Genomic DNA, 18,686 nt, shown 5'->3' with positions numbered 1-18,686 from the left:
AAATACTAATATGTACAAGTCATTGTTCAATTGTGTATAACAAAATATTGGTCTTTTTAGAAGCTATATTTAAAAATAAAGCGATCTGAACTATATACAACATGGATGTCGAAAAGCCTAACATAAGTCAATTTGCCAAATTTCAGTTAAATCGGATTATAAATGCGCCTTTTTTAGGGCCAAGACCTTAAATCGAGATATCGGTCTATATGGCAGCTATATCCAAATCTGAAACGATCTGAGCGAAAATGAAGAAGGATGTCGAAGGGCTTAACACAACTTACTGTCCCAAATTGCGGCGACATTGGACAATAAATGCGCTTTTTTGGCCCCAAAACCTAAAACCGAGAGATCGGTCTATATGGCAGCTATATCCAAATCTGAACCGATGAGGGCCAAATTGACGAAGGATGTCGAAGGGCCTAACACAACTCGCTGTCCCAAATTTCATCAATATCGGATAATAAATGTGACTTTTATGGGCCTAAGACCCTTAATCGGAGGATCGGTCTATATGACAGCTATATCCAAATCTGGCCCGATCCGAGCCAAATTGACGAAGGATATCGAAGGGCCTAACACAACTCATTGTTCCAAATTTCATCAAAATCGGATAATAATTGTGGATTTTATGGGCCTAAGACCCTAAATCGGAGGATCGGTCTATATGGCAGCTATATCAAAATCTGGCCCGATCTGAGCCAAATTGACGAAGGATGTCGAAGGGCCTAACACAACTCATTGTTCCAAATTTCATCAAAATCGGATAATAAATGTGACTTTTATGGGCCTAAGACCCCAAATCGGAGGATCGGTCTATATGGCAGCTAGGATATCCAAATCTGGTTCGATCTGAGCCAAATTGACGAAGGATGTCGACGGGCCTAACACAATTCTTTGTTCCAAATTTCATCAAAATCGGATAATAAATGTCTATATGGGTCTATTTGGGGGCTATATCAAGATATAATCCAATATAGCCCATCTTCGAACTTAACCTGCTTATGGACAAAACAAGACTCTGTGAGTGTTCAAAGACAGGTTGAGGAGAGTAGTAAGGTGCTCAACTGCAGGTAAATCAAGATTCTTTAGATCACTGTGGACATTCCGACGGGGTCCAATGACTTGGATGATTTGGCGCCACGGATGACAATCGTAACTTCGCCCACGTTAAATTGTGATGGCTGTCCATTGGCTCGGAGACCATGGATATGGCGAATGGCACTCCGCCTTGCGCAGTCTCTCTCGTGATGCACAATAAATTGACGGTTGAACAACCTGGCGCATCTCTTCGGATCAGTCACGGTTACGTCGCCAAAACTAACTGAGGTCCTGTCATCCCGTCTACCGGGGTTCGAGAGTGACTTAACAGTAGACCACAGTTTGCCTACTACACCGGTGCCTAAGTTACATTGCTCCAAGTGTTCCAGCCACAAATTCCGCTTATGTTCGTTGACTACCCTGTTTATTTCCAGATTCAACTCGCTGATTCTGGGGTTAGCGGGGCCCACAGCACGAATCCCTTCACGCTCATCTGCGAGTACCACTGCTTGCGCCGGGAAATTGGCCCGCACTTAGGATATTCGACCGGCTGGTATTATGATGTCTCGGAATTTCCTCTCGGCAACAAGCACATCAGAGGGCGGTGGCAGTTAACTGAAGCGGCGATTGGTATACTCTCTGAAGCCAGTCCAATCGGCCTTCTTATGATTGGTAAACGTCCGGCGCTTAGAGGTTATAAAGTCGGTTGGTCGGTCGATGGTGAGAATTATGGGTAGGTGGTCTGGCCCCAAAGAGATGACAGCATGCCAGGATATGTCACTCAGGAGATAAGGGGATGCAATGGAGATGTCTGGCAAGCTGCTGCACCTCATCGTAATCCTAGTGGGGACATCCTCATTCACCGTGCAAAACGTGGAGCTTTCAAACTGCTCTGCCAAAGCTATATCACGCTGGTCGTTACCTAGGTGAGAATGCCATGACGTGTGATGCGCATTAAAGTCCCCTAAAACCAGACGATTATAGCCAGATAGCAACCCACTTATGACGGGGTTGTAAGCCTGGCCACTAATCGGGACACAGCTACCAACCGGCGGTATGTACACGTTGTATAGCTCTATCTCGGCAGTACCAGACTTGACTGCTATCCCCATGTATTCCATGTAGGGGTCACTAGCGCTATGCGCAGGCGATATAGGTCAATATTGCACGGAATGGTGTATTACGAAGGCCACTCCCCCATCTCCATTGCTTCAGCGATCTTTATGTAGCACTTTGTAACCGTGACAACTGTGCAAGCTGCAGGTGTTGATCAGCTTTGTCTCCTGGATCGCTGTGATCAATATGCTCTTCCGACTCATAAAGTCCACAATCTTATCGATCTTGCCACGAAGTTCGTTGCAGTTTAACTGCAAAAACGATACACTTCCCGGCACTGGCATGGCAATAATTGCTGTACGGGAGAGTTCGGGGGCGGCATAGCGACATAGCCAGTGTGACTATACTACCGTAGTGAAGTGAGGCCAGAGCAAGATCGAAAATGTATCCACTCTATGCACCGGTTACACCTCACCAACACCGACCGATGATGAAGGCGGCACGGACCAGAAGCGTGCGGAGAAGGCACTCCGGGATGTGCCTCTCCCATGACGAAAAAAAGACGAACACGTACACTGAGGCGGCAGCCCATGAGGGTTCCATCGGGTCAATCCGGTGCGTACAACCGGCTGCCATGGGATTGAGACACATGTACCCACTCCATGCACCGGTTACACCTCACCGACACCGACCGATGATGAAGGCGGTTCTGGCAAACCGAACAGAACCAGGATCCAGGGTTCTTTTCAATTCCCGGCACGGAACAGAAGCGTGGGGGGAAGGCACTCCGGGATGTGCCTCTCCCATGAGGAAAAAAAGACGAACACGTACACTGAGGCGGCAGCCCTTGCTGATGAGTGTGCCATCGGGTCAATGCGGTGCGTACAACCGGTTGCCATGGGATTAAGACACATTTTGTCTTACATCACTGTGGTTGCCGAAATCATACTCTCCTTCGAAATATCTGTTATATGAACCTTATACTATTCCAATTGGACGATGTGCCCGCTCGACGGGCTTTTGGTGAAGGGGAGTCCCCCCTTTCAAATCCATAGTTCCTGGTTTCTTTTTTCTCATTTAAAACTAAGCTATGTTTGCACAGCACCTTGCGACATAGCCAGTATGACTATATTCCCGCAGTGAAGTGAGGCCAGAGCAAGATCGGAAATGGACCCACTCCATGCACTGGTTACACCTCACCGACACCGACCGATGATGAAGTCGGTTCTGGCCAACCGAACAGAACCAGAGTCCGGGGTTCTTTTCAATCCCGGCAAGGACCAGAAGCGTGCGGAGAAGGCACTCCCGGATGTGCCTCTCCCATGACGAGAAAAAGACGAACACGTACACTGAGGCGGCAGCCCTTGCCGATGAGGCTTCCATCGGGTCAATCCGGTGCGTACAATCGGCTGCCATGCGATTGAGACACATTTTGTCTTACATCACTGTGGTTGCCGAAATCTTACTCTCCTTCGAAATATGTGTTATATGAACCTTATACTATTCCAATTGGATGATGTGCCCGCTCGACGGGCTTTTGGTGAAGGGGAGTCCCCCTTTCAAATCAATAGTTCCTGTTTTCTTTTTTCTCATTTAAAACTAAGCTATGTTCGCACAGCGCCTTGTGACATATCCGGTATGACTATACTCCCGTAGTGAAGTGAGGCCAGAGCAAGATGGGAAATGTATCCACCCCATGCACCGTTTACACCTCACCGACACCGACCGATGATGAAGTCGGTTCTGGCAAACCGAACAGAACCAGGATCCGGTGTTCTTTTCAATTCCCGGCACGGAACAGAAGCGTGCGGAGAAGACACTCCGGGATGTGCCTCTCCCATGACGATAAAAAGACGAACACGTACACTGAGGCGGCAGCCCTTGCCGATGAGGCTTCCATCGGGTCAATCCGGTGCGTACAACCGGCTGCCATGCGATTGAGACACATTTTGTCTTACATCACTGTGGTTGCCGAAATCTTACTCTCCTTCCAAATATCTGTTATATGAACCTTATACTACTTCAATTGGACGATGTGCCCGCTCGACGGGCTTTTGGTGAAGGGGAGTCCCCTTTCCAAATCAATAGTTCCTGGTTTCTTTTTTCTCAAATTATTCAAAACGTTTAAAACTAAATTTTGTTTTAATTATTTTTTTTATTGTATTTATTTGTTAAACTTATACATAGACTTGGGTCCAAATTATATTAAGAAAGTGGAATTTACAATTATTTTTAACACTGTTATATATAAATTTAAGAAGAACTTATGCTTCAGTTTAAGGATACAAAAAAGGGAAAAGAAGAAGAGAAAGAACTGAATAAACAACATGTATAAAACAAAATATAAGCATTTAAAGAATAAGGGGAAATATTTAAAAATCTCTAAATTCACCAATTATTTTGGTTGTCTCGCTCTTTAGAGTGATAGATAGGAAGGATAGTATGTTAAGAGTTGAAAGTTTTCAAATATTTATATAAGTAGTGTATGCATTATGTTAAAACATTTGTGTTTCAAATAAAATACATTATTTTTGTTGTTGTTGTTTTGTCTTAAAACATTGTTTAACTTAATCATTTATAGTATTTAATGTATATATATATATAATATAATAATAATAAAAGTAAAAAATTAAATAATGATATGATACAATTTTAGATTCCGTTTTTTTTTTTTTTTTTTTTTTTTTTGTATGCTTGCATTTCGTTAATATTTTATAAATATTGTAAATATTTTTTTTTGTTTTTTTTTCTCATTTGCTTTCAGTTTGTATAATTCGGTTTTAAATTTCATAACAATTGATTTTTGCTTGGAGGGGGGAGGGGGGGGGGGGGGGGGGGGGGGGGGGGGGGGGGGGGCGTATAGAGTCGATTTCGTATTCGTTTTAAACTTCATAAACATTTATTGGGTAACATTCCATATAGAGATTTGTTTTTGATTTCGCATATATGTGTATAAATATTAAGCAATAAAATATTTGCATTTATTTATTACAAAAAATAAAACAAAGAAATTTTCTATAAATCTTCAAAAATTTCCATTATTGTTTTTAAGTTTTTTTTTTGCTTTTTATTCATTTGGTTTTCGTTACATTCAAGTTTTAATTGGAAGAAAAAACAAAGAGAGAGAGAGCTTTTAATTTGTTTTGAAATTGACTTGTTTTTAGAAAAAAGACACCAATTACAAATTGATCAAAAGTGTTGTAGGAGAGAAGAAACGATAAGAAAAAAAAAACACTTAAATTGTTTTTTAAACATTTTTAGAAAATGCCTAAAAAAAGTTTTTGTTTTGCTTTGATTTTCTCTCCAGGAAAATTTTCGATTTTTTGTTTTTTACTTTAGTCATATTTAGGAAAGAAAACAAGAAACAAACAGACGACATTCAAAAATACAATATTAATTAACTTGGTTAACAAATATGTATAAAGTGTGTTTGTGTGTGTGTGTGTGTGTGATATATAGTGTGAGTATGTTTATATATATTATGTTTATATGATAATGTATAGGTGTATAGGTGTAGGGGGGAGAGGTTGAAAGTTGTGAGTGTGTTTAGGGTATTCTGTGTTCGATTTCTATGCATAAGCCTTAATTAATTACTAACAATAACAACAATTCTTGTAAGTATGCCTCAAGGATATTGTATTGCATATCCTTTTGCGTCCATGCTTTGGGAGTTGAAATCCTCTCTTCTCGATTATCGCTTCTTTTCTATTTTTTGGCTGCCGCTTTTCAAACACAACTGAATTTGATGCCATCATCACTGGAATAACAATTTTGACAGTGCAATTTGTGATTTCGCACTCTCACATCGGTCCCATTGAGCCCATCGCCCAATTGGACATGGCAGACACAGCATTTGAAGCAATTGATGTGATAGAATAAAAACAGCGATTCAATAATCATGGCAGCTCCACGTCCTAGTCATTGATCAATGATAGTGATGATTTGTTTTTCAAGATTTGAATAAAACATAAAATGAAACGAAAAAAAAAAAAATAAAACAAAATTAAAAAAAAAAATAATCAATGTTTATCTTACAGCTGGGCTAAAATCTCAAAAAAAAAATAAAAAAAAGTAATTTCATAGTTTTTGAGGCTTTGCGTAGAGGTCCTATGACATTCAAAAGTTGCAAATTAAAAAAAAGAGAGCTAGTGGAAAATTGGAAGGAAGTTCGACCTTGGATAACTTTAAGTATCAGCACCATGGATGAAGAAAAAGAAACACAAGATACGAAAAACAAGTAAAAAGGCGTTATGTTCGGCCGGGCCGAACTTTGGATACCCTCCATAATCCATAGTCATAGTCCGGGGAAAAATTCCTAATTTATGTCCCCATAGCAGCTATATCGAAATATGGTCCGATTTGGACCAAATACTAATAGGTACAAGCCATTGTTCAATTGTGTATAAAAAAATATGGATTTTTTTTAGTAGCTATATCTACAAAATAAACCTGAACCATATACGAAATGGATGTCGAAAAGCCTAACATAAGTCAATATGTAAAATTTCGGCGAAATTGGACAATAAAATCGGCTTTTATGGGCCCAAAACCTTAAATCGAGAGATTGGTCTATATAGCAGCATTATTCAAATCAGAACCGATCAGAGCCAAATTGTAGAGGAATGTCGAAGGGCCTTACACAACTCACTTTCCGAAATTTCAGCAAAATCGGATAGTAAATGTGACTTTAATGGGCCCAAGACCATGAATCGGCGGATCGGTCTATATGCAGCTATATCCAAATCTAGGCCGATCTGGGCCAAATTGAAGAAGGATGTTGAAATTGCAGAAAGTTTTCGAAGAGCCTAACACAACTCACTGACCGAAATTTCAGCAAAATCGGACAATAAATGCGCCTTCTATGGGCCCAAACCCTTAAATCGAGAGATCGGTCTATATGGCACCTGTATCCAAATCTGAAACGATCTGAGTGAAAATGAAGAAGGATGTCGAAGGGCCTAACACAACCCACTGTCCCAAATGTGACTTTTCTGGGTCTTTTATGGGCCAAAAGCCTTAAATCGAGAGTTCGGTCTATATGGCACCTATATCCAAATCTGGACCAAATTACAGAAAGATGTTGAAGGGCCTAACACAACTCACTGTCTCAAATTTCGGCGAAACCGGACAATAAATGCGCCTTTTATGGGCGCAAGACCTTACATCGAGAGATCGGTCTATAAGGCAGCTATATCCAAATCTGGACCGATCTGGGCCAAATTGAAGAAGGATATCGTGTGGCCTAACACAACTCACTGTACCAAATTTCAGCAAAATCGGATAATAAATGTGACTTTTAACGGCCCAAGACCCTGAATCGGCGGATTGGTCTATATGGCAGCTATATCCAAATCTGAACCGATCTGGGCCAAATTGAAGAAGGATGTCGACTGGCCTAACGCAACTCACTGTCCCAATTTTTAGCAGAATCGGATAATAAATGTGGATTCTATAGGCCTGAGACGCTAAATCGGGAAATCGGTCTATATGGGGGCTATATGAAGATATAGTCCGATATAGCCCATCTTCAAAGTTAACCTGCTTATGGACAAAAAAAAAACCTGTGCAAAGTTTCAGCTCAATATCTCTATTTTTCAAGACTGTAGCGTGATGGCTAGATAGTCTTAGATTTTTACGACGATCAAGAATATGTATACTTTATAGGTTCGGAAATGGATATCTTGATTTGTTGCAAACGGAATGATAAAATGAATATACCCCCATCCTTCGGTGGTAGGTATAAAAAAGGTATTTATTGGGTATTTACAATTTGGAATGGCAGCCATGTAAAAACTTCTCCTGTCACTAATACCCTCGTCTTTCACGATCCGGATCTTCCCATTAGATTTTCGTCGTCCTATCGACCGTTTCGCTGTTCCACAGCGTTACATCGTCCATCAGCGTTCGTCGTCCACGCCCTTAAATCAGACTGCGTCCACCCGAAAGGCTTGGGGTTAACCAAGTTTATCGACGGAAGTTCTCTGGCCTTCACTGCCATTTCATTCCTCTTTACTGCGTTATGGCCCGGCACCCAAACGATGCGGATAGTGCCATCCTCAGAGAAGGCGTTAATATCCTTCTGGTTGTTATTGCCCTAATGGCCATTTTACAGTCCGTAAAGATTTCACATTCGACGTCCGAGATCGCCTGGATCGCCGCCCGCAGGACCATATTATGGTCAGGCAGTTTAAAACAGATCTCAGTGCCTGGGTTCTCCATGAAGACCTGCAGGCCCTCTCTGTCCTCTAGCTTTGATCCATCCGTGTAACATGATCTTCCAGAAGGCTATACTAGGGTCCCGTCAGTTCAAGATTGTGGCGCTGCCATCAGCGTCTCGCACTCGACTAGGGTTCCATCAGTCCAAGACTCGACACTCGACTTCAAGTGCCGTAGGTATCCGATCGGAAACCTCGTTCCTTCCATCTACATAGTGCCCAACATTTGTGACCTTCATCAGTACGCTCCTGAATGTGACACTTCCAATTAAGTTTCCTTTCCAAGATCACTCCTAAGTATATGACCGTGTCAGACATCGATATCGTTTTATTGAGGAAATGTGGGGCGTCAAATTGGTTCACCTTCATCTTCCTCGAGAACGGGCATATTTCAGTCTTCTCTGGGTTAACATTGAGACCCCTGTGTCTAGCCCAGTCATATGCCATATGCAAGACCTTTTCGGTCCTTCATTATAAGCATTATAACATCGTCTGCATAGCAGACGTGTTCAAATCCCTCCTCAGTAAGCATTCTTAATAGGTTATTTATGGTGGTCACCCAAAGGAGTGGCGATAAAATGCCCCCCTGTGCCACATTCTCCCTTATGTTTATGTCATGGGACCCGCAATTTATCCACCTGTTCCTTGGCATATGATTTATCCAGTCTCTAAGGACAGGGTCCACCCCGTACTTGTCTAAGGATTGGATATCGGTCCGCACATTTTTAAAAGCCCCCTCGAAATCAATGCATACCGCCAGTGTGTACGTTTTGGCATCGAAGGATTCTTCTATTTTATGCCTAACCTCTTGTAGGGCAGTCTCCACCGACCTTCCCTTGACACAGGCATGATGTTTGTATTTGAGCTGTTCGCTGGATGTTCTACTCTTTAAATGTTGTGGTAGTCGTAGAGGAAAGCGTAATGCAAAATTTTGGAAAGATAGCTCAAAAATGCGCTTGCTAAGGCTCTAGAAGTGAAAATCGGGTGCTATATCTTAATCTGATCCCATTTCGAAAAAAATGCACCTGTAATGTCGAGAGTAAGAGGAACCCTCGCACAGTGGGATGGGGAACAAAATTGGAAATAAGTCCGCCATTTTGGAACGGATAGAAGTATCATCATGAAATTTTACAAAGTTATAGCTGAGGTGTCCAGTTTATATGCAAAATATCAGGCCTTTGAAGTCCCAGGGGCCCATTGGTTGGCCTTCAAAGTTGGTCACCTCGGACCTACAAAATTTTGTTCACTGTCAAAAACGCATTTATGGTCCAATTTTTTTTTTTTGCTGAAAAGTGCTTAAAAAGCCCTACAAAAAAACAGACCTAAATGTGCATGATATCTTTTATAGTGTCCAAGAAATTTGACTAAAAAATTTTTATACCCTCCACCATAGAATAAGGGTATACTAATTTCGTCATTCTGTTTGAAACACCTCGAAATATGCGTCTAAGACCTCATAAAATATATATATTCTTGAAAGTCGTGTCATTTTAAGTCGATCTAGCCATGTCCGTCCATACGATCGTCTATCTGTCGAAAGCACGATAACTTTCGAAGGGTCTTGATTTCTAGAGCCTATAGAGGGCGCAATTATGGTTCGATTTGACTGACATTTAGCACGTGCTGTTTTGGTATTAATTCCAACAACTGTACTAAGTATGGTTCAAATCGGTCCATAACCTAGTATAGCTGCCATATAATCTGATCTTGGATCTTGAATTCTTGAGCCGCTGGAAGGTGCAATTCTTATCCGATTTGGCTGAAATTTAGCGCGAAGCGTTTGGTTATGACTTCCAACATCTGTGTTAAGTACGGTTTAAATCGGTCCATAACCTGATTTAGCTGCCATATAAACCGATCTGGGATCTTGACATCTTGACCCTCTAGAGGGGTCGTAATACTCATCCAATTTGGCTGAAATTTGCAGGAGGTGTTTTATTATGACATCCAACATTTGTGCTAAGTATGGCGCAAATCGGAACATAACATGATATAGCTGCCATATAAACCGATCTGCGATCTTGACTTCTTGAGCCTCTAGAGGGGTCGCAATACTTATCCGATTTGGCAGAAATTTTGTACAACGGCTTCTCCCATGACCTTCAACATTCGTGTTCAATATGGTCTGAATCGATCTATAGCTTGATAAAGCTCCCATATAAACCGATCTCCCGATTTTGCTTTTTGTTTTTTTTTTTGAAATTTTCGCAGACTTTGTGTCGCGATATAAGGTCCGATTCTTCAGTCAAAAGTTACAAATCAAAAAATGGTGAAAAAAGTCAATTTTTAGCATTTTTTCGTAAAGAAAAGGTAATTTCATCTCTATACAGAAAACTTGGCCCAGCACTATCAATTTTGCTTACTGTACTGTAAAGAAGACTTAATATAGATGCGTTGTAAGTGTGATTTTTATAAACTGTTTTAACCCCATATAAGATATATGTTATTGGAATTTTTTACCAAAAAAAAACTGGGAAAACCCTTCGAGTTTTCAAAACTTAAAGAAGAGACCCCCCAACTTTATAACATATTTTTATTGTTCCAAGTAATAACTAATTGCATGGAAACATTTTTTTGCGCCATCCAAGATGTGAGGTCTTTAGGAAATTTTACTAAAAAAAAAATCCCAATTTTGCAAACATCTTTCCCTAGTGTGGTGATTTCGATTATTTTTATCAAGAAATGTGGCCAAAATTTATACTCATTTTTTCAAAAAGATTTTCATCAACAAATTTGAGAAAAATTGGAACAATATCTTCAGTAGTTTTGGTTTTATAATATTTTCAATATGAATTTTGTTTTTCGCAAAAGAGTATTTTATGGCCTCATTTTAGGTTTTGCCCAAATAATAGGACTAAAATGTAAACTTTTGTTTAAAATGTTTGCATTTTATGGTAGCACACGTCTTGACCTTTCCAGAAATGTATAACTTGTATCATTATGTTCTTCATCCATGGTGGTTAGTACTAAAAATTTTAAAAATCATGTATATAGGAAATGAAGAATATCAATCATTATTTGCATTTGAAAATCTAATTATCAAATATCTCTTTAACGATATAGCCTTCCTGTTCCATACACAAACAAGTTACAGAATAAAATGTTTTAAGCTTCTTAAGAAATTTGAAACCATGTTTTTGTTTTGTTAAATCTCTTTTATAGGCATTTACATTTTTGTATAAGGGGTTTATTGTGGTGGGTTACAATATGGTTGGCAGTCAAATCAGACTTTTTTTCTTATAACGTTTTATACTTTAACAAAGTGGTTTGTAGTCGTTGTTTGTTGTTTAGGTAATATATGTGGTAAAAAATTCGTATATTTCGTTTTATTATTGTTTGAGTTACAAAGAAACAACATTTTGTATGAAACTACACCCAGACGATATATTTTAATTCACGATGAGTGTGGCGACATTTGTCGCTGGTGCAACCCATATCTAAAGTGGGTAGATTTTTAATAATTGAAAAATTCAAAAAAAAAAATGTTAAAAAACAAAATAAAAGTTTCAAATCCCAGGTAAGACATGTAAAAAAAGTTTAAGAAATATCATTTAATAAAGTTTATATTAAAAAGTTCATGTTTAATAGGTTCAAAGGGTTATGGTATCAAGAATTATACGCCTTTGTTTTTTTTTTAAGTTTTTTTTTTTATAAATTTTGTATCCCTCATCCTTGTTTAAGTTCCATTCTGATATGATAGCACAAAAGCGTATTAAATGAATTTTTCTATTATAATGAAAATATTGCATCATTACACGAGTGTACGAGTATGAATCAAATCGATGATTAGATGTTTTTTTTTAATCTTGCAAAAAAAAAAAATAACAACTAATATGAATTCAGTATCTGTCTTGGAACTCTCCAACAGGAGGGGAGGAAAGGCAGAGAATATGAGTAAAATGACTGGAATTCTTGAACCAGCCTCTGTAGTTACGGAATCCACCAGGACAGAGGTTATGGAGTCTGGAGATGGTCTGAAATCTGCCCTTGCCAAGGGGAAGGGGACCTTCGTCTTAGTCTGTAGGAGACCTCTGCCACTCTTTGGGGGACCTTCTACTTCGCGGCAGTTTGCTTCTCTAGGGAGAAAGATGCTATTGCAGGCCCCTGCAAACAGGAACAGATCGGCCGAGGAGACTTAGCCTTCGGCGAAGAAGAGATCGAATAAGCTCCCTGGTGTAGTTGTAGAGATTGATTCGCCTATTCAGCGAGATCCATGTGGGTGAGGCATTGCAGATGGCAAAATTCCCTCTGAGAATCGGACAACGGGCAAGAAAACCAAGCCAAATGAGCCCCCGGCAGGGCATTAGACATAGCCAGGACGACTGGGTCTTTCGATCCAGAGGGTGGCCAATGCGGAAGCTGATAAGAAAATCTGTCCAGCCCACTGGAGCCAAACGCACACAATACTGGTTAACTCTATGCTCTCGGATAGGTGGAGTATAATCGGAATAATTAGAGATGGGTAAATACCCAAAGGTAATGGATAAATACCCAAAAGGTATTTACCTGGTAAATTGGGTACATACCCGGGTATTTAGCCATATATATCCAAAAGCTGGGTATTTATAATTTTGCAGATATCTTGGGTATTCGTATTTCTTTTACATACACCTGACTTTGATCTCATAAGTTCGGTATTTAGTATATACAGCCGCTATATAGACCGATCTCCAGACTTAAAGTATTGAGGCAATATATTGGTAATTTTTCATCCGGAGTTCTGATAGACCCCTACTCATTTCTGTGAAGTGTGGTCCATATTTGGATATAGCTTCCATATAGACCGACCGCCCAATCTCCCGATACAGGGTATTGGGACATATAACATCCATTTATTACCCGATTTCTATTAAATTAGGCACAGTGAGTTCTGATATTTCTCTACCCATTCCTGTCAAATGTGGTTCAGATAGTTCCGATATTTCGATATAGCTGCCATACAGACCGATCTCCCGATATAGTGTATTCAGCTTATAAATTGAGAATTCTAAACAGTGAGCTTTGGTACCCCTCTACACCTTTTTGTTGAATACTATAGCTCACTGTTTTACACTTCATCGAAATCGGATGAAAAATGCTCATTTTATAGGGTCAATACTGTATATGGGGAGATCGTTCTATATGGCAGCTATATCCAAAAATGGTTCGATCTAGACCACATTTGACAGGACAGGCTGGGGGTCTATTAGATATTTACCCAATAAATACCCAAGCATTGGGTATTTACCCGGTAGAAACCGATCTCGAGGAATAATGCTTGACGGTGCCCATTAAAAGGGCAAGTGAGTAGTGTATAGAAAGTTTGCGTTGAACAATCGAAAACATTGAGTCCCTCTGACCAGGGCCAAAACTTAGGGTTTTCTCAATGGCTCAGCTGCCTACTCGTAAGCAGCTGAGATCCCTGGCAATACAGAACGTTGGGCTTTTTAGAGAAAGGTGGAAAGTACTTTCCATAAAGCCCTTTACAGAGGCGGCGGCCTGGTGCTGAAGGCATCTATCGATGAAGACTCGAAACGCTTTCTGAGGAGTAGAGAGTACAGCCTTAGGTTCGGATCTCGGTTTTGCCAAGTTCGATGGCTCAGATTAGTGCGGATTAATTTGCATCACTCCGCCTCGAGCAAACACCTTCCAGCACTATCTAACTCCAAAATCGACATTGCCATAATTCGGAAACTTTATATTGTTAGAATGAGGATCTCTGGTTTAGTCTTTACTCCACCCCTCCACCATCGGGTGATCCCGGCATAGGATAACTATGCGCACCACATAGGCAGGTAATTTGAGCTCCGATCTGAACGTGTTTATTGTTCTCACGAGAGCTTAGCTGCGTCCACAGGATGCGGATAATGGAATGCTCCATACGGAGTGGCTGCAATAGCAGTCGCTGACAATCAGCGGTATCGAGCGGAGAGTCTCAATTAGATGCCGGGCGGCACCGGCTCTTGCATAAATACTGACTGCCTATGATCCTGGATTTGACAAGGCGAGTTATTGGCGCCTTTAAATAACCATAACCATCGATCGGAACGAGCTTGCTCACCTATAGGAGCTAGACGAGGATTGTCACCTCTACATATAGACATAAGGCTACAGAAACACTAGTCCCCTGCTGGTCTCATCGGTTTATCTACCCTACGAAGACGGGGATCCGCTTAACGAGGCAACGTAAAAGCTAATGTGCGAGAACGATCGGAGGATGCGTCTGATCTTGAGTTGCAATGCCATGGGCACCACTCACAATGGGGATTTATAAACATCAACAAGAGTGGTGAGACGATTTATGAGGTTATTCTGACTTCTGGCCTGCGTATTTGTTATATAGGTAGCGTTTCCACTTTTTAGACATTATAGGTCAGGTCAGTCAAAATTTTGACGAATCTCGATGATACAATCTAAAGGGATTGGAGATTATGTTCATTTGATCTGATGTCTATGGGCAACAACCCACCATACAGGAACTCTAGAAAGACTAACTGAAACCATAACGCAGAGCATAATCACTGCAAAGCTTGGGACCATAATCTTCTCTCTTATTGATAAGAGAGGAAGAGGAACGTCGAAGAAAAGGTCTACTAAAGGGGACCGAATGCGCGCTACCCATAGATAGCAGTTAAGGGCTTGGGTACATTGGATGTTTAAGGCGGTTGTTATCCTTGTTCTCACCTGTGAATATCTGGGAAAAAGGATTTGGAGAACTGTGCCTATCGCGGCAGTGCTGATCTTTGGGACAAGAAAGAGTACCCCGAGAGATGCGCTGAATTCCTTTCTCGATCTAAGGCCTTGGCACCTGTATGTTCGATATGTGGCAACGAATATTGTCATATTGAGGGAGTCTGTTAATATGGCGAGGGAAAAAGCGGCCGACTAGTTAACCAGGAATGGATCGCTAATTGCAGCAGATTGTGCTGCGGAATCAGTGAGCACTCCACAGTGCGAAATTCTGCCTTGCCCTAGCCGAGCAAAGGCGCTGTTTCCAAGTATTTCGGGAAACTGGACTGAAGCTGAAGAACCTGATGGGCGCCCTTTGCAACGTCAGAGATGTTCGAGATGCTTTCGTGCCAATGCCCGGTCATTGCGAGGAGACGATACAGGATAATTGGTGAACGGCTCTTTCCGTGCATGGATTTCCTCCAGGCACATAGTCGTCTTGTCATACTGGAGTTCTGCAAAAGGCTGCATTGGCTGACTGGATCATACTCTCGCCGTTGAGAGTTTCATCTTCTGGGCGGCTATTTCCGTGCATGGATTCCCTCCAGGAACTTAGTCATTTTGTCATTCTGGTGTTCTGTAGAAGCCTGAATTTGCTAACTGGATCATACTCTCGCCGGTGATAGTTTCAACTTCTTCTTTTTCTTGAAGCCACATTTGCATGTGGAGGTGGCGATTCTCGTCAAGCTCCTATAGGTGAGCAAGCTCGTTGCGATCCATAAGACCGATAACCACGGGAACGTTGTTGTTGTAACCACATTGCTTGTGGAGGTAGCGATCCTCGTCAAACTGCTAAAGATGAGTAAGCTTCTTCCGGTCCATAGGACCGATCGCTGCTACAATGTCATGTCGATCATTATAGCCACTCAGTATTTAAGCAAGAGCTGGTGTCGCCCGGCCTCATACTAAGACTATCCACTCGGTACTTTTGATTGTCCGCGACAGCAATTATTGTTACTCCGTATGGAGCATTCCACTATACGCAACCTGTGGGCGGCCCTGTAGCTCTCAGGGCCGATGAATACCACACACATCGGAGCTCAGAGATCCAATCCGTGCGGTGCTCATGGTTATCCTGTGCAAGGCTCATCTTCTTGTCTTATGCGTTGGTTGCTTTTTGCTATCTATTACAGTGCCGTGGTGTATCTTTAACTGTTTTTCTCCGGCTGCTCTGACGCACTCAATATTGGTATGTCTCTGACATTCCCGAACAAGTGTTCGGTCTTTCAGCCAGAGGTCTGTGCCATTACAGTTGCCACAAGAGAAACTCTGGCAAGGGATTGGCCGCCCTCAAAACTCAGAATTTATGTGGACAATATGGCGGCGCTTAAGGCCTTGGGGTCGAGGATGATGAGGTCAAGATTCGCGGTGTATTGTTTGGAATCCCTGCATATGCTCCAGTTCTACGATTAGACGCTGAGATGGGTTCCTGGTCATGAGGGAATTTCAGGAAATGAGAGGACGGCAGTAGAGGTGCGCCGGGCGTACCAGCCTACGTGCCATTTGTCAAGCTACTGAACACAATGGAGGCGATTTCTGAAGCGACGTCGGTGGCAACTTGGGATTCGGTGGATGGTTGCCGGACTGCAAGGACGCTCTGGCCTGTCTTCGACCAGACGAGAACAAGGGAGTTGCTGGCATCGATAAGAGGTCGATGAGTACCTTAAAAGCGGTCATAACCGGCCACTGTGCCATAGGCTGCATGGCGCCGCGCATGGGAATACCGCACAATGAATTCTGTGGTATGTCTCTGAGACTGCCGGACGATTGTTCGGTCATACAGGCAGAGGTCTGTGACATTACAATAGCCGCAAGAGAAATTCTGGTAAGGGATTGACCGCCCTAAAAACTCAGGATTTATGTGAACAGTATGGCGGTGCTCAAGGCCTTGGGGTCGAGAATGATGAGGTCGAGAGGCGCAGCGAATTGTTTGGAATCCCTGGATAGGCTCCGGGTCTACGTTGTAACGCTGACATGGATTCCTAGACCTGAGGGGTTTGCGGGAAATGAGAGGGCGGACGAGTGTGCCAGGAGGAGCTCGTCTGCGCCGGGCGGACCAACCATTTGTCGAGCTACTGAACACAGTAGAGGGAATGGAAAAAGCGGCGTCGGTGGCAAGATGGGACTCGCTGATTGGTTGCCGGGCTGGAAAGGTGCTATGGCCGGTCATGGACCGGAAGATTACGAGGGAGTAGCTGGCGTTCGATAAGAGGTCGATGAGTACCTCAACAGGGGTCATATCCGGGCACTGTGCCACAGGCCGCATGGCACCCCGCATGGGAATACTGCACAATGAATTCAGCAGGATGGCCAAAATGACGTTGGTGGCAACATGGGGCTCGCACTGCAAAGACGTTCTGGCCTGTCATCGACCGGAAGAGGACGAGGGAGTTGCTGTCGTTCGATAAGAGGTCGATGAGTACCTTAACAGCGGTCATATCCGGGTACTGTGCCACAGGCTGCATGGCGCTTCGTGTGGGAATATCGCACAATGACTTCTGTAGGAGTTGCATAGATGAAGATGAGGAGAAGACTATTGAGAACTTGCTGTGTTCATGCTGTGGGTCTGCAGGGACGTAGGCCCCCCTTGTTGAGGAGCCGTTTCTTCTGCGATCTGGGTGAACTTGCAAATGTACCTCCGGTAGGTCTCCTGATATTTGTTGACGGAAGAGGATGTTTCCGACGGGATCGCCATAAGCTTCCGCGTAGGTACATCCTTGCTTTCATTCATGTATAACGGCTAGTCCGAGGTCTCACATATTCTTTCTTTCCTTTGTTTCTAGGGTACCACAAGGCCAGTTCGAACGGCCTCCGAGTGAACTCGCCTATTTTGGCAACCCACTCAGCCTAACCTAACTTTTTCCGTCATTTATTTCTCCTCCACCATTCTAAAGGGCGAAAACAATGGACCTAAGATCTTGTGGTGATGCGGTTAGTAATCTAGGTTGGCAGTCTCGTGCCCTCCAACCTTACGTATTTAACCTAACATTTAAATCGATTGAAGATAGCGTAGTATTTGAGTGGCTAGCTTTACTCGTAAACGTTAGCGTGCATTAGAAAGACGGCCGGACAGACGAAAAGGAGGGCTAGAGTGACTTAAAATGTCTTAGCGATCAAAATTGTAAATAGTAAAGAAAGTAAAACATCATCCTATGGTTGGGGGTACAAAACACCATTTGACACAACATTTTTCTGATTATTAAAGATTTAAATTTAATATTTAAAATCATGAATGATTGAATGATTACTACATGACTGGACTTCTGATGTTGGCGTTATCTTTTCATTTTGTGTAAACATTCAACACTCACAACAAACATAGATGCAGTAGTAGTTACCTAATTCATCGCCACAATGGGAGCACTTCTTCTTGCCGCTGACACTCAAAACCTTATCCTGGGTTGCAGAGTTACTCGTATTGCTTAACTGGCCATTGGATGAGGTGGAGGAGGTCATTGTTGTATGGCGGTGAGTTGTAACTAAATTTGAGGAGGCTGATGAGGAGGAGTTGGCTGCGGACTGTTGCTGTTGTTGGGGTATTTGGCCTGTTTGCATTTGGGTGGTGGTTGTTTTGTTGTATTGATGGTACTGAGAGGCAGCATGTAGAGGGCTCTTATCCAGATTATTGCTGTGATAAATAAAAACAAAAAATAATTTTCTTATTCC

General features: G+C 42.1%; 1 protein-coding gene across 4 annotated transcripts in view; it reads right to left on the bottom strand.

Moving 5' to 3' along the window:
• Positions 1–4,940: 4,940 nt before the first annotated feature.
• Positions 4,941–18,686, bottom strand: part of LOC106085845 (uncharacterized protein CG43427) — a 497,194-nt gene continuing 483,448 nt past the window's right edge. The window contains exons 11-12 of one of the 4 annotated variants that reach the window (XM_059363470.1): positions 18,359–18,648; positions 4,941–6,011 (exon numbers count right to left, since the gene is read on the bottom strand). In XM_059363470.1, the coding sequence (XP_059219453.1) occupies positions 5,824–6,011; positions 18,359–18,648 (478 nt within the window). In that variant the 3' untranslated portion in view covers positions 4,941–5,823. Of the gene's footprint in view, positions 6,012–11,611; positions 11,750–18,331; positions 18,649–18,686 lie in introns of those variants that run through there. The other 3 variants (XM_059363474.1, XM_059363471.1, XM_059363473.1) reach the window with 3 other exon arrangements.

The sequence above is a fragment of the Stomoxys calcitrans genome, chromosome 2, assembly GCF_963082655.1.
Source record: "Stomoxys calcitrans chromosome 2, idStoCalc2.1, whole genome shotgun sequence".
Lineage (NCBI taxonomy): Eukaryota > Metazoa > Arthropoda > Insecta > Diptera > Muscidae > Stomoxys > Stomoxys calcitrans.
Note: the sequence above shows the minus strand (reverse complement) of the source record. Positions and strands in the feature narration are given on the sequence as shown.